This window comes from Gymnoscopelus braueri, assembly GCF_963280865.1.
Source record: "Gymnoscopelus braueri genome assembly, chromosome: 17".
Lineage (NCBI taxonomy): Eukaryota > Metazoa > Chordata > Actinopteri > Myctophiformes > Myctophidae > Gymnoscopelus > Gymnoscopelus braueri.
In genome coordinates, this window is record NC_137617.1 from 50,532,732 (window position 1) to 50,549,440 (window position 16,709).

Here is a 16,709-nt window from a genome sequence, read left to right on the forward strand (position 1 = left end):
TTATCACTCGACGGGGGGGAGTTTCCCTGGTTAGACGTAGCGTGTGGAAGGAACACGTTTTTCCAACCAGTTCCTTTCCCCTCCATCAGGCGCCCCGGCTGACCAGGGGGAGGCAGTATAGAGACCAGGATTACAGCATGTTTTTGTGAGGGCACCAACCCTAGGAGACACGGGGAGAACATGCAAACTCCACACAGAAAGGCCCTTTCGCCAACCCCACCTAGGGTATGGGCACTGATAACGCGGAGGAGAGAACACGCCCCCAGTGCCCACAGCGTCCCCGGCGGGAATCGAACCCGGGACCTTCTAGCTGTGAGGCGACATTAAGGTGTAGTTCTGTCTGTGGATCTGGGTTCAGTGACACAGACAGAACGTGCTGGGTCTGCCAAACATTCCTTTCAATCGGCGGTCATTAGCACACTATACGGGCGTATTGTTGGCGGTGTCAGCTCACACGCTCAGGTGTTGTTTCGTCTGTGGATCCGTGTTCGGTGACACAGCGGAGTGTGCCAAGGCTGTCAGGAACCATACAGTGTATTACGGCATGGCCATTTACGCACCTAGGTGTAATTCTGCGTGGGATTCTGGTGGGATCTGGTTATTGGTGTGAAGCTACAGAGTGAGCTCCCTTCTCATCCCGAGATAATCACGTTGCTACGCTGTGGATCCGTTGTGGTGGCGCGGCAGGGCCCTGGTCACGTCATAGCAGCTCGTGAGGATCCCGCCTCCTGTATGAATTGTTTCATCTTTCCAGCTAAGGCGAGGGAGGCTAGGTGCCTGTTGTTTAGAGGCCCAGCTGTTTCCACTCCAACCCAACAGACTAAACATCCCAGGGTGGCAGAGCTGGGTGAGCCAAGCTCAGGCTATGGCCCTGCCTGGTGTAGACTGGTTTGTAGAGACGGATGAAGAGGAGGAGGAGATCGATGTCATATCATTCTCAGATGAGGAGGCCGTCCCCTCTGCTCAGCCACATGCTGATCCAGAGGATGAAGAGGGCGGTGAGCTCACTCTGTTGGCCCCCATCATTAAGGGTCTGGTGGAAAGGACATCGAGGGCTCTGGAGATCGATTTTTCTGCAGAGGCTGTGTCCGCCCCCTCCCTCTTTGATGACTTCTCAGGGCCCATTCTCTCAGATTTGAGAGGTTGGTCCGGGGGACAGTGGGAGGACCCCTCCCCATGCCTTTCCGCCTCTCCAGAGAGGGCAGGCTGCTTACAGCAATCAAGAATGGGGGAACATCTGCTGTGATCAGCTGGGCCCTATGGACAGGGCTGTGGCTGCTTTCATCTTGCCCCCCCCCCCCCCCAGTCCTTTCTGGGCGTGGCAGGCGCCCCCCCAGTAAGAACTGTAGGGTGATGGATGCCTTACTGGCTAGGATGCACAGAGCCATGGTTATCCAGACGCAGCTAGCTAACACAGGAGCTATTCTCTCACTGTATCAGCGCCAGCTTACACAGCGTTTACGTGACCAGAATAGTCTAGACTTTATTGAGTTGCAGCAACTGGCATGCATGCTCCCCAGGCTTTTTAAGGAACAGGCGGTGGCAGCGGGCAAGGCGATGGCTGCTCTCTGGTCAGTGAGGCCCCATCGGTTGCTGGCCCAGTCCAAACTGCAGCAGGAGGACAGAGTCTGTCTGATGAAGCTGCCTATTGAGCCATCGGCCAAGTTTTGTCTTCCTGCAACGAGCTCAGGAGGCTCGTAGATGTGCACAGGTCTGGTTCCTTCGGCCGTGGCCCGGGTGTGTGTAGGACACCAGCTGCTACAGCATTAGAGTCGTACATCAGGGCCACACGTGCCCACAGAGTAACAGACCAGATCTTTGGGTAGACCACTGTTGAAGGCTAGACTGTCCCACTGGATCACAGAAGTGATCCAGCAGGCATACAAGCAGGCAGGAGGGGGGCGGCCTCCTGGGTGCTGTGGAATGGTGCGTCTCTGACAGAGATCTGCACAGCAGCAACATGGACATCGACTCCATCGACATTCACCCGGTTCTACCAACTGAACGTGGCTGCATCCGCTCCCTTTGGGGAGTCTGTCTTGCGTGCTACTCAGTGGTAGGTGTCACTGTCAAGCCGGCCTTGCGTTTGACGGAATGGCTTGAGCGGCCCTTCACCCCTGTGGTCACTGGCCTTAGCGTCTGGTAGGGCCGGGCTCTGGGTAGCGTCTTGCGTCTGAGCATTTAGCGGCGGATGGCATCTGGTTGTCCAGCCACCCCAGGGGTTGTAAATATTTTTAATTGAACATACTTATAAATATTCTAAATACAGTATATGCTGGGTTGGAGCCCACTGGTGTTGGCTCTAGGTTCTTGGACTGCTTCGCTTCCTCACGAGGCGTCTTACAGAGTTCCATACATATGAAATATGTTGGGTGGAGAGATAGTCTCGATACGATAGAGAACGTTCGGTTACGTTGTAACCTTTGTTCTCTAATAGAAGAGCCTATCTCTCCACCTCTATGTCGCTCGGAAGCGCTGTCGATCAATTAAAACCAGTATAATCACACACGTTGTGTCTTAAATAAATATCCACGTCACAAGTGAGGTGGACCGTGGGGTCATTCCCCTTTTTATGAAACATGTTGGATGGAGAGATAGTTTCTTCACTCAGAGAACAAAAGTCACAACGTTACCGGACAATATGATTATATGAAACTGAAATGATTTCACTATTCTGACAGTTAATAAAAACATAGTTAATAAAAATACAGTTAATAAAACTAGACAAAGTAAAAGCTCACAATGCGTCATGGGCTTGTAGATCTGCTAGTTTTTCAACTGTTCGAAAATGAAAATGTGCACCTTTTAATGACCCACTAAATGCCCACTAAAGGGACGCCAGGTTGAAAGTGGTAAAAAAGAAAGAAAGAAAAAGTAAGTAAGTAGTAATAATAATATTCATAATCATAATTCTCAGCAGCAGTGTTGATGGTCAACAGGGTATTGTATTGTATGATGTTGTGATGAGAATGACCACAGCAGAGGACACTAATGTTCTCTTGTACCATTCTAAACCACTAGAGGGACATTGAGTCTCCTGGCTGATGCCATCACTTACAATGATGATTTTATTGATTTATTTTTTACACTCAGAGTAAAATGAACACTGAGAATTGTAATGTGTAATTCCATTTATACGATGAACTCTATGCTGGTTGTGAGTATTAACCATCTCCAGATATATAGGTTGTTCAATTATTCCATATAGTTAATTACTGTTTTATTTAATTTAGTGTAAATGTGGCACTGTTAGACAAAATAGACACATTCAGTGAGTTCATCTCTAACAAGATTGAGACAAACTCTTCACTGAGGACAGAATAGAATGAAGGTTTTGATTATTACGACTAACACACAGTAAACCTCATATTCCAGGAGTTTAAAACCCAGACTAAACTGACACAATGTGTCAGACAACAAAGACCAGTTGCTGACAGAAATGTGAGTGTGGTGATCTGTCCAGACTGGTCGACTACACCTCCATCACAGAAGACCAAAGACGTCCTTCTACACGGTGTGACTCTGTGTTCTCCTGGACCCCACGCTGTCCTGGTGACTGTTAATGTCAGGTCCAGTTTCTCTGAAGCTGACAGGAGATCAGTGGAGGAACACATGGAGCTGCTGGGGGACAGAGTCTGGAGAAACATTCTGGTTCTGTTCATGTGGGGATACTGGCTGGGAGGGAGACGTGTTGAGGAGTACATAGAGTCTGAAGGAGAACCTCTGAGGTGGCTCCTGGAGAAATGTGGCTACAGGTATCATGTTCTGGATGGTTTCAAGTTGGACATTTCAGAAGTGACAGAGCTGATGGAGAAAACAGAAGACATGGTGACGAGGAACAGAGGACACTTTGAACATTCAATCTCAAGAGAAGACAGCCCTGTCAGAGACACAGGACACTTCAAGGTGGGACATGACACAAGACAGAAGACGCTGTTTGAAAGACTGAAGGGAAAGAAAACAAAAAAAACAAAAGAAAATAAATTAACAGAAGAAGAATGGAACAGAAGAGAAGAAGAATGGAAGAAGAGAGAGAAGGAGATGATAGAGAGGATGTTGAGGTTTGTGGTGACGGAGCCAGAAGAACCAACCCTGGCAGAAGAATGGAAGAAGAGAGAACAGGAGATGAAAGAGAGGATGTTGAGGTTTGTGGTGACGGAGCCAGAAGAACCAACCCTGTCAGCTGTCAGGAGAAGGAACAGCATGGATCTAGAAGATAGTGAGTATCAGTATAATGGATCTGCTAACAGACTTCAATGTGATCGTTCTTATAGTGACTTTTATCAGATAAACACACAAAGACTTGAAAGTGACCTACACTTAGTTAATTCCTCTTTCAGTAATAGTGCATATGATTTAAAATGATGTCATTGTAAAATGTATATGTCAACATTATATATGTAATATTATTTTATTATCGTTATTATTGATAATAATAATGCTTAGTTGTAGTTGTTTCTTTCTTCTTGTATTTTTATCATTGTAAATGTCTTGCTGTCTGTTGTCTTGTGTTCCAGTGAGTGGTGGAACGCCATCTGAGACAGGAAGTTTATACAGCTTCTCAACTGACGAGGTTTCATCCTCACGTCGTGGATCAATAGCGCCCTCTTCAGGATATGGCAGCATGAGTTCTGTTCTGAGCCAGTCCTCCACTGATGATAAAGTTTCATTAATGAAGAAGATGTTTCATAAACTGAAAGGAAAGAGAACATTAACAGAAGAAGACTGGAACAGACGACAAGAACAATGGAGGAGGAGAGAGCAGGAGATGATAGACAGGATGTTGGAGTTTGTAGTGATGGAGCCTGAAGAACCAAGCCTGTCAGCTGTCAGGAGAAGTAACAGCATGGACCTCAGTCCTCCAAGCAGTGAGTATCAATATAATTGATCTGCTAACAGACTTTAAAGTCATCGTTCTTACAGTGACTTTAATAAATGTGACATTTAGTCAGCAGATAAACTTGAATGTGATTTAACGCTTGAAAAACACGACACAGACTTTAATAAAGATTAACCTTTCAGTAATAATGCATAAGAACTGAAGTTGAATGTATGTAATATTATTATTATTATTATTTATTATTATTACCCTTATTATTATTACCCTTATTATTATTACCCTTATTATTATTATTATTATTATTATTATTATTATTATTATTATTATTGATATAAATGATGCTGATAAGTTGCATTTCTTTCTTCTTGTATAATTATCATTGTAAATGTCTTACTGTCTTGTGTTCCAGTGAGTGGTGGAACATCATCTAAGACAGGAAGTCTCAGGTCACCTGACAAAGTTTCTGATTGGCTACCGAAGATACATCCTGGACCAATAGCGTCCTCTTTAGGAGCTGACACCACGAGTGAAGCTCCTACCCAGCCAGTGAGAGATGAAGATTTACTTTGACATCAATCACACACATTACCATACATATAATAATTATTGGTTTCATTAAGGGACATATTTACACTGTGTTTTTGGGCGGTGAAACCGCCCCTATATGTGAGGTTTGGATATCGACATTCGCTGCACTGTGATTGGCCACCATTGTACCCCCCCACCCATTGTACCCCCGCAACCCTGCGCTGTGATTGGCCACCATTGTACCCCCCTAACCCTGAACCGTGATTGGCCAATCACAGTCTATTCAGGACTGTGATTGGCTAGTGAAACATGACACATGTGCATAGCCCTATAAATAGGACTATGTACTTAAAAAAAAACACATTTATGGTTTTTTTTTAAGTTAGGGGTGTACAATGGTTGGTCCACAATATTACTTTTCTTTAAGTGAACTTCCATCACTGTGATGACCACTGTGACCACACCGCCCACTTCACACTGGGTGTGATTTTTCTGATCTGTTTTATGATTCTGCCTCTTCATTCTTAGGCACCATGTGTAAATATGTCTCCAGAAGAAGAGGAGGATGAGGATTCTGGTGAGAGACATGGATCATATTCATCTTTTACACTGTAAGCCTCCAAGCTGCCTCTGATCCACTAACTGTCCTCTGTCTTTACTCTCTACAGAAGACTGCATGAACATGATGAAGATGATGGAGATAGAGAGTGGAGAGGAAGGTAAATAATGTAACTCTCCTTCATCAATTCTACAATGAACTGTGAGTGTTGGTGTGAATACAACGTGAAGGATTACACACAACTAAACGCTTTCTCTTTAATGTCCTTCCTGTAGAGCTGAACCAAACTGATCTGGATGATTATGATAATGGTAGGAGAGTTGATTTAATTAGTTAATACATAGATCTATGATTCATAAATGTAAATCTACACCTGGACAAACTGTGGAATTCATCTACTCTCTCAGAATGTTGTTCCCTTTCACATCATGAGAACATTTGACTTGATGATTCTTATGTTTCTGTCCATGATTAAGCCCTGCTCCTGAAGCTGAGCTTTTCAATGGGATACATACTGTATAATACAATATCACCAATATAGTGTAAATATGTGTAACTGTTGTTATTTGTCCCTCCAGATGAGGTGTACTTGGGATCATGCTGTAAAAAATGCCAACATGTCCAGCAGGTCAGTTTGTTCGAATCAGATACTCTTCTTGATGTACGTACAGTATGTACAGTATGTATGGCTGTTGGTGATCCTTAATGATCTCCTGTGTGTGTTTGCTTGGTAGAGCTACGGCGATAAGATGATCATTCCTAAGAAACTCTCCAGAGGACGTTTGCAGTGAGTCTGGACATCACTTTGACATCATCTGCTTCTCTGGTTTCATACTGTAGAGAACCAAAGTCTGACATCACTGCCACTAGAGGCCACTAGAGGCCGCTATCCCTGAAAATACCCATCACTTTAACTTCATCTGGTTTAATTATATTCATATTACTTATAAAACTGTGTGTGTGTGTGTGTGTGTGTGTGTGTGTGTGTGTGTGTGTGTGTGTGTCAGGGCTCAGCTGGAAGGACAGGGGTCATATGAGTGTGCGTTAACAGGCTTGATATTTGAGTCGTCGGAGCAAGTTCTGGTGAGTTATTCCATCCTGTCCTGGTCCAAGTTCAACAAGTTGGTCCAGAACCCCTGGACGATTGCTGGTCCCATATTCAGCGTACAGACAGTCAACAAGGATGCATCTGCCCTCAAGACCATCCAGTTCCCCCACTTCTTGTGCCTGGCTGGTGAGAAGATATGCTGCCTCTGACATATTTATTATTGACTGTACAACTAACTACACATCTTCCATGTCTGATATTAATTTACAATATGATGAATCCAAATAACAGAATTCTACAGTGATATTTCTGTTACACTATTGTCTGTCTTCAGCCTTGTTTGGCTTCCATGCATTTTGTCTTGTTGTCTCTATAAAACTGTCCCTCCATCCTTCCTCCTCATTATCTTCACCTGCAGGCCAGGAAAAAGAGAAGGAATTTGCTGTCCTACACGTCACTGGCAAGGGTCCCGTCATTGAGAGAGTCCAGTCCTCTGGTAGTCATCTAAAGTGGTCAGTGTCCTCCCTGTCTCCTGTGTGTCCCATCGTCCAGAACACACAGACACACAGCCCGGGACACACAGACACACAGGGGACACAGCTGGAACTCCACGGAGCGGTGCTGATCTACAAGGATCTGTGGAGTAGTGTTGACACTCACACTTTCCGCATCTACCTCTCCCTCAACTGCAGCTCATGGCATAAAGTAAGGACGACACTAAGATGGAGACCGCATGCTAGGGTGCATGTGTTGCTAACAGTTTAGCTTAGCATTTACACAAAACATTGTTTATATGACTCCTCTTTGGTAGCAATCTGTCTAGTTCTCTTTCAATATTTTTAATTGATTTTTGACAATTACGTGCACATTACAAGACACACACTTAAGAAAACAAGAGAGAGCAAAATGCAGAGTATACGTCTGCTGCTCACGCACCTTTATACCTTATCTCATCTCAGGTACCATGTGTTAATATGTAGATAACTTGTTTGATCTCCTGATAACCTGTCAGTCTACATTCTAGTTGGCTAGAAGGACTGTCGTATATGGTCCATTGATCAGACAAGAAAAACACTATTCCATAACTATTCCCTAAGTGCAAGAATGAGAAGCATCCAGTTTGAAAGAGGGTTTGTCCACAGAAATGTATTTATTTCCATAGACGTTGACATCTGCATTGCCAATCACAGAGTGTACCTGAATCACCAAAACATTGCACTTTATACAGACAGACATTTGACATAGGTCCTCCTCCCAGTCCTCCTCCTTGACCACTCACAAACAAGCTTTTAGAAACAAAAGGCTTCTTGGCCAGCCTTTCTCAGTCATCACAAGGAATTAGCATTGAATTAAGTATTTAGTTCACTATCGAAACTCTGAATATTACTCAATTTGTGATATATAAAAGGATAATGACTCAGACCGGGAACTGTTAACAAGTTGTCACTCAATTTAAGGCAAAGTTTTATCTAACATCTACATTTAAGTACAACAGAGAAAAGTCCGTGTTTTTTCAAGAAAACCTGTAAAGAAAAAGTGTGATGCCTTCTCTTAACTCCCCAATGCACATGGCTTAATCCTCCATTTTAACCTCTAATTATATCCAAAACCTTAATTTTTAAATCAGCTCCATCTGTGCATCATTCATGGGTCAGTTCAACTAAATCATTTGTCTATTAATCAAAGCACGTAATGGGTAGCTAATACATCCGTTCTTCAATATATCTAGAGTACCATTTAACAGATCCAAATATGGCTGTGGCATGCTATTCCAGCCGTGATCAACCTCAGCGTCTCCCCTGAAAGAATACGAACGATTCCGTTTCTTGGCCAAGGTAACGAAAATCTCCCAGGCGTGCACACCCAGGTCATAATCTCTCAGGAAAAAGCCTCGATTTTACACAACAAGGACAACATATCACAATCATACTTTAGGGATCAGCCAAATACTTAAACCGCCACGAATAAAGCACAAATCAAATTTAACCTTTGCTCATAATATTCAAAATGTTTATCCTAAATTCACTTTTTACTGTCTTCTTTGTAGATTTACTTTAACAGTTCAAAAAGATTACTTTCACTATTATTTAGACTGAATAGTTATGTTTCTGTTCAACAATTGAATATCTAAACAATCTTCACATCTCTCCCCCCTACAATACTTTTTGCCAAAAAATGTCATGTATAAAAATGAAATCCACCAATAATACCCCAAAACAGCACCGGATCCAAGCTACCAACGCGACCGAGAAACCACAGAATAAGCGTGTATCAATTTGCAAAAAGCCCTTAGAAAGCAGGCCATTAAGAAAATTCCTGCATTTAACAACCGAGAGCTTTTACAACAGTCAAAACTCATTGTGTCGTTCCAAATAATAAAACAAATCAAGCACATAGCCGTCCCACTAGAAACAACGCCTGCTCTCAGACAGTATACACCTCCTATCCACACGACAAAGACTCATCACTAACATTGACAAGACCAACACATATACCCACATGAAGAAGAGTAGCACACCGCGTCAACACCGCGAGCATACTGGAAAAAACAAACAAACATATGACCAAAAAACATAGCATAGCATCACCACTACCAAGCCGAAGAAAACAGAAAACATCAACACTGCAGGACCAAAAGCACATAAAACGACCTGGAACAGCACCCAGTATCCATACCACGAAAGTGATAATTAAGATAGTAGTACACAGCCCAAAAAGCCATGTCACCACAAAGTTGTGTTCACCAAGCAGACTGAAAAGCCTGCCACAAAATGAAACACAGAAGTCAGGAAAATCAGCAGAACCACAAGTCCACTTCCCATCACAAAAAGCAAAAAAAGAGATAAAAATGCCTCTAATCAAAACGATACGAATTCACACTTCCAACCCAAAAAAAATCACCTGGGATATCCCATCGCACGAGCGACTGAACCTATCCCGGACTCCTTACACAAGTAACTGAGCCCTAAAAACATCCAACAAAAATAGAACACCTCAACGCACGAGCTTCTGAGCCTATCCTGGACCCCTTACACGAGTAACTGAGTCCTAAAAACTTCAATCTTCATCATCAATACTATCCATTTTCATGGCCCTAGAGAGCCCTGTCGTCCATCCATACTTCATAATGGCCTACTGGACTAGAGGCCACATAATGAGTAAATGTACTTCATTAAGGCCAGGACGTAAAGGCCACGTAACCAATGTTGTCGCGTAGATATATGCTTAATGCATCACACATATCTAGGCGACCCCACCTTTCAAAACCGGAACCTCGTCGCACAGGAAATAGTGAAGTGTCCCGTCGGATCAAAAAAAAAAAAAAAGGACCAATACAGGGTTCTTTACACCTTCTGTCAACAAAAGAAATAGATGCCACTTTAAAAATGAATCCGCTCTCCAGAAGACACAGGGCCCAGTGTGGTTGCCAATTATGTTGTATATGGTCCATTGATCAGACAAGAAAAACACAGAAAATGTATTTATTTCCATAGACGTTGACATCTGCATTGCCAATCACAGAGTGTACCTGAATCACCAAAACATCACACTTTATACAGACAGACATTTGACTTAGGCCCTACCTCCCAGTCCTCCTTCTGACCACTCACAAACAAGCTTTTAGAAACAAAAGGCTTCTTGGCCAGCCTTTCTCAGTCATCACAAGGAATTAGCATCAGCCTAGATTTAACCATTTGACAATTTACTTAACCCTTATCTATAAAACTATACTTTTACACAAGCTCATATTATGAAATGAAACATCTTATTAGCTTCAAATTAAGTCCACACACATTATACATTCACAATTGCAAACAGTAGTTAGAAATACAATGAGTCAACAAAGACAACAGTTACTTTAAGACTGAATATTTTCCTTAACTGGCGTTTCTCTTTGTTAACCAGTCATAGTTGTCAAGACTTTAATCATTTTAACTACACACTGCAGACCTAAGACTGAAGAATAATAAACGTGTATATATTTTACTGTCATCTTGACCTGGCTTCCAATCATTCACTACACATTTCCTGTCTGTAGCTGATCGGCCCAGGAAGGAACAATGATTACTCTGATTAGTTTAAATGAATACAAAAGCCTTGCCCTGATAATCAAAGACAAGACAGAGGGTGTCAATGCCTCTGAACCAAGGAACAAAAGGTTTATCAAAACGACTGTTGTGCCTCTCACCTCTTTAGTGAGGATGGGTAAGACCCGATTTTTGAAAAATGTGGACACGGCTCACAAATGCGCCAATTTTTTTTCTACATGCTCTCCATCACCATAGGTTTCATTTTGGAAGGGTAGCCACGTCATCAAGATGGCAGAAGGCGGCCATCTTGGATTGCAAAGATGGCCACCATGTAATATCTATAACTGCCAATATCTCGGCTTCCAAGCCACTTAGAATGTCAATCTTGGTGTCTAAATATACATTTTCTGGGACAAGGAATGCAATAAAACTATAGGGAATATCAATAAGTGACTAATTCTGCCAATATTAGATAATTTGGTTGATTCTGGCCATATAGAGACACACAGGGACTACAAATTTCACGCCCACTTTTGAGACAGCGCCGCTACTCGAGGTCCGTTAGAACGATGAACTGCAGCTGCCAATGCATTCCCTATGAGAGGATATGAAAGTTAGCCTACTTTTAAAATTATCCTGCATTAACTGAAGACGATATTGATTTAAATAAAAATATGTTTCCAAATGTATGGAGTGTCTTTGTCAACATATCTTCTTGTTTTCTTAATAGTTGATGTGTTTCACATTTAATTTGGCACTTTAACGAGTTACCCATAATGTTAACACAGCAGAGGGTAGACAGCAGACGGGCATTTCAGTGACATCACTGTCTTTACAAGCGCCGAGCGCCGACCAGTGGTGTACCCACTGTAGAGGCAGGAGAGGCGGTCGCCTGCCCAACTAAGACCTCGCCCCTCCTTTTAAAAAAAATAACCCGAAAATGTGTCATTGCGTGCTTAATGTCCTCAAAGTCACGCATCCAACAAGCTTTGAACTGAGCAGATTGGACCTTCTGTTCCAGAGATAATGACCAAAACCTATTGAAAACGGCCACTTTCGCCAGTTTTCTGGGTATTGAAAACCTGAAGGGATGCGTCCGTAACGTAACCACTTAAACTCAGGATCTCCGATGCTAGCGGTTTTGACATACTGATGGAGTATATTATAGTATATTGTGGGATGATAGTATATCGAGATGAAAGATATGGGACATTAAAAAGGACAAATTAAACAAATGGGACAGATAATTAGAACACAAACAAAATCGCTACAGCCTCAGTAGTTAACCAGTGAAATGACGGTATTTTACAATGCCTCTCATAGAGATTGCATTGAGAGCTGCAGTTCATCGTTCTAACGGACCCCGAGTGTCAAAAGTGGGCGTGGATTTGTAGGCCTTCCGCTTCCGGCCGTGTGTCTCTATCTGAACACAATTGTATTAAAATGTATGTGTCTGCCTAGTTACTTGGCCTGTCTCTCCTCCTTGTGATTATTAGTTATCTCCACCTGTGTCCTGTTAGTCCCCTAGGGTGTGGGTGTGTCTGGATCTGGTCCCTGCCAGTGTGACCACCTGCATTCACTCACCTGCAATCATGCCTACAGTACGAATATGCCAGTTGTGTCTTTGTTCCCCACATCATGAAACACCTGGAGATCTCCAAAAGAGTTGATGTGGTCTGGGATACGTACATCACCAGCAGCATAAAAGAGTCAACAAGGGAGAAGCGAGGCAAAGGGATACGACGGAAGGTGGCTGGTCAGAACAAGCTGCCGGGGAATTGGTCAGATTTCCTGCGTGATCCTACAAACAAGCAGGAACTCTTTGCCTTTCTCTCTGGGAAGATTGCATCCACTGCCTGGCCAGAGGGCAAGCTGGTCTTCATCACATATGGCATCACAGTGGTCGGCACAGACACCAGCCACTCGATGCTGCCATGTAACCATGAAGAGGCCGACACCAGGATAGTGATTCACCTGCTTGATACCCTGGAACATGGCTGTTCTACCTGCTTGATACGCACTGTGGATACGGATGTTGTCGTTATCCTCATCGGCAAGTTCCATGCCCTGCTCGCCAAGTATCCAGCTGCAGACATCTGGGTTGCTTTTGGCACTGGCAAGAACTACACCTATGTTCATATAAACACGATCTGCCATGCTCTGGGCAAAGACAAGTCCACAGCACTTCCCGTCTTCCACTGTTACACAGGCTGTGACACAACATCAGCATTCAGCGGGAAAGGGAAGAAGTCAGCATGGGTGGCGTGGAAGTCCTACCCTGAGGTCACCCAGGCCTTCAACTACATGGCAGAAAATCCATACACTTCTGTGACCATAGATGCCCAACACTTTCAGCTTCTTGAGCGTTTCACAGTCATCATGTATGATAAGACAAGTGATATGGAATCTGTCAATGAAGCACGACGAGAGTTGTTCTGCCAGAAGAACAAAACAATGGAACACATTCCACCAACGCAAGATTCACTGCTGCAGCACGTGAAGCGAGTTGCCTACCAGTCTGGGATCTGGGCCACATCTGAACTGGCCCAGCAGCCGACACCCAGTCCAGAAGGATGGGGATGGACATTGGATGACAACAACCAGGTCTGGCTTCATGTGTGGAGCATTCTACCGATGGCGTCAAAAGCCTGCAATGAACTGGTCAAGTGCGGTTGTAAAATACCTTGTGGTGCAAGGTGCTCATGCAAGAAGGCACACTGGAATTGCACAGATCTTTGCAGTTGTCAATGTGACAAATAATTTGAATGTTGTTATCCTGGAAAGTGAAGCTAATAATCTTCAATTCTCTTCATGCTCCATTTTTCAATGTGTCTGAAAATGATGTACATACATTGGCAGAATCAACCAAATTATCTAATCTTGGCAGAATTAGTCACTTATTGATATTCCCTATAGTTTTATTGCATTCCTTGTCCCAGAAAATGTATATTTTGACACCAAGATTGACCTTCTAAGTGGCTTGGAAGCCGAGATATTGGCAATTATAGATATTACATGGTGGCCATCTTTGCAATCCAAGATGGCCGCCTTCTGCCATCTTGATGACGTGGCTACCCTTCCAAAATGAAACCTATGGTGATGGAGAGCATGTAGAAAAAATTTGGCGCTTTTGTGAGCCGTGTCCACATTTTTTTGTTAACAGCCCTCACTACTTACCTTGACTCTACAATGGCCAGGAACTCTGAACTGATTGCATTACAGCTGAGCCCACACAAAGTTCTCTCCCAGTACTTGGTCAAAGGTCAAACTCAGTTCTAAGTACAAACCTTCAAGTGTTTTACCAATAAAATGGAATATCATGGAAATACATGTTCTCCTGTTTGAAATGCTACTTTTAGTCCTGGATATACCATAGGACGTTTTACCTTCCCTACTCCCCTGTCTCTTGTCCTCCTTCTATCCTTTTGTCTTCACCTTGTCCTCCTGTTGTCCTTGTGTGTGGCAGGACATCAAGAGGGAGTTGAAGAAGGGACGTTTCTGTAGAGTTGACAAGAATCCTAACTGTCTACTGGTAGAGGGGAAGTACCAGCTCATGAGTAAGCCAACAGAGGAGATTCACCCTGAGGTGAGTTTGTCTTGATGCTCATTCAGCTTATCATTATGCATGGTGGATGTTTTATTGGCAAAGGTGTAGTTTGGTATACCTATAAACATGTTGTATGTATAATGAATGAATGAATCAATGTACGATGGAATATAATGATTAACATGTCTGTGCAGAACTTGCCATTCACCCTGAAACCAACTGAGTTCAAAGGCTACTTTGAAGCCAGTTTCAAGCAGCCACTTCCCGTCACATTTAATGTTAAAGTGAGAGGCTCTGACGATACTACCTGGTCTGCCAACATTCAACAAGGTACCTAATGGACACAGTCCCCTGTCTACTTGAATATCACTGTTTATTTCTGAGCGATGACACCTATCTTTTGTTCTCCTATCAGATGACTTGAAGAAAAAGTCAAGGATGTTACAACCACTACTTGGTTGGTTTCAGTTCGGCCGGAGACAAAGAAATACAGGTAAGCATGATTCATTTAGTTTACTTTGTGTGATATCAGTATTTTCAGCATTGTAAAATCAGACAGTAACGCACGACACATGCACGCCCACGCATTTTTAAGGCTGTCAAAGTGAATGCAGTAACTGATTAACTTATGACCCGCCTCATACATCGCACAAATCCACCCCTTCAGAATTAGCTGTTGCTCTGCTGTCATCTGATGGCTTATAGATCTAAACGATATGGAAAAAGATACACTGGTCGGTTATTTCCAGAAAAGTCAGCGCTTTAAATCGATACTAGGTAACTTTATCAACAAAACTAAAGTTAAATTGTATATCTTTTGTGAGTGGCAAATGTTTCACAACACCCACTCCATGAATTTCACCCCCAAAAGCCTTTTCTCTTATAATTTGTAGTGAAACGGTGGCTCGGTTAGCCTTTCCCGCGAAAATGACGTCATCCGGCCGGAAAACGGAAACGGAAATGTACCGGTTTCCTGTTTGGCCAGGAACTACCGCACCGGTTTCCTGTTTGGCCAGGAACTACCGCGCTAATAACAAAAAGGAATCTCACGCTGTTTTTAAGACATTGTAGGATTTGAAGATCGAAAAACAACAGCAAAAGAAAACACAGCTCACAGTAACTAAAGCTCCACTGGCTAAGAGAAACGATCCACAGATAGTATAAAACAATTAAAAGAACGCTTTTTGAAATGCTTCCGCTTTCCGGTGAAAACAAATGGAATTCTGGGTAATGGAGGACTACGGAAAATACATGCAGTGACGGTAGTGACCAGCAGAGGTTGCAAAAAAATCGTTATTTGTGGACCTGCTTAATACTTTAACTGTGATTAATAATCATGATTAATCACAGCTAACCTGTAATGAATATGATTAAAATGCTTACTCCCCCCCCACACACACACACACAACGAGGAAACTCAAAGACAACATTAGACTGACATCCACTATTAGTTGTGGGACAGATGACTGTCTGTCACAAATACTCACCATCAGTGTGATCACATCTGTATGGAAGAACATGTCAATGTAACTGATGTGTATTCTGGTCTGTAGGTGAGGCTACAGTGTCTCTAAAAGAACATCAGAGTCTTCATCCTGAGTCAGAACCAAACACAGAGCCTGACTCACATCATGTTCAGGTAAATATAAGTGGGACATTTCAGAAGTAACAGAGCTGATTGAAGATAATAACAATACGATTGAAGATAATGTTTAATCAAAGACAGATTGGTCCTTTAGACTCAAGAGAAGACATGTCTGTTAGAGACACAGGACACATGACACTGACACTCAACCTAATGAAGTGTCTTTGTTTGAGATAAAAAATATATATATGTTCAAGTGGTGCGATTACATACAAAGTCAATGCAATGACATGACTTGGAACATCTTTGCATTGAGAGGCGAGAACGAGGCGAATTAGCCAATGTGAACAAAGCGTTCCGTCGCCTCGGTATCTTCGCTCCAGATGGAAAATCCAAGCTGAGGAGACGTTTGCTTCCCCGTAATCTCTCAAGAACAGATTCTGCTCTGTGTTGGAATCTGTCGTGAAGGTTCGTCATAACGTGTACGCACTGGGCTACAAGTGGGCGTGCCTTCAGATCAGGAAGCAGTTTTACCCAATCAAATGTAGTGGGCGGGATTTACGTGTCCGCC

At 43.1% G+C, this 16,709-nt stretch overlaps 1 protein-coding gene across 1 annotated transcript; it reads left to right on the forward strand.

Annotated features, from left to right (window-relative positions):
* Positions 1–3,318: 3,318 nt before the first annotated feature.
* On the forward strand, positions 3,319–14,891 carry LOC308105217 (uncharacterized protein; the record flags this gene model as incomplete). The annotated part of the gene is made up of 12 exons (XM_080455852.1): positions 3,319–4,219; positions 4,518–4,868; positions 5,250–5,386; positions 5,897–5,945; positions 6,037–6,087; positions 6,203–6,238; positions 6,506–6,555; positions 6,662–6,714; positions 6,935–7,161; positions 7,394–7,680; positions 14,473–14,592; positions 14,748–14,891. The coding sequence occupies exons 1-12, from the start codon at positions 3,613–3,615 to the stop codon at positions 14,889–14,891; spliced, it is 2,112 nt and encodes a 703-aa protein (XP_080311978.1). The 5' UTR covers positions 3,319–3,612.
* Between the last annotated feature and the right edge of the window lie 1,818 nt (positions 14,892–16,709).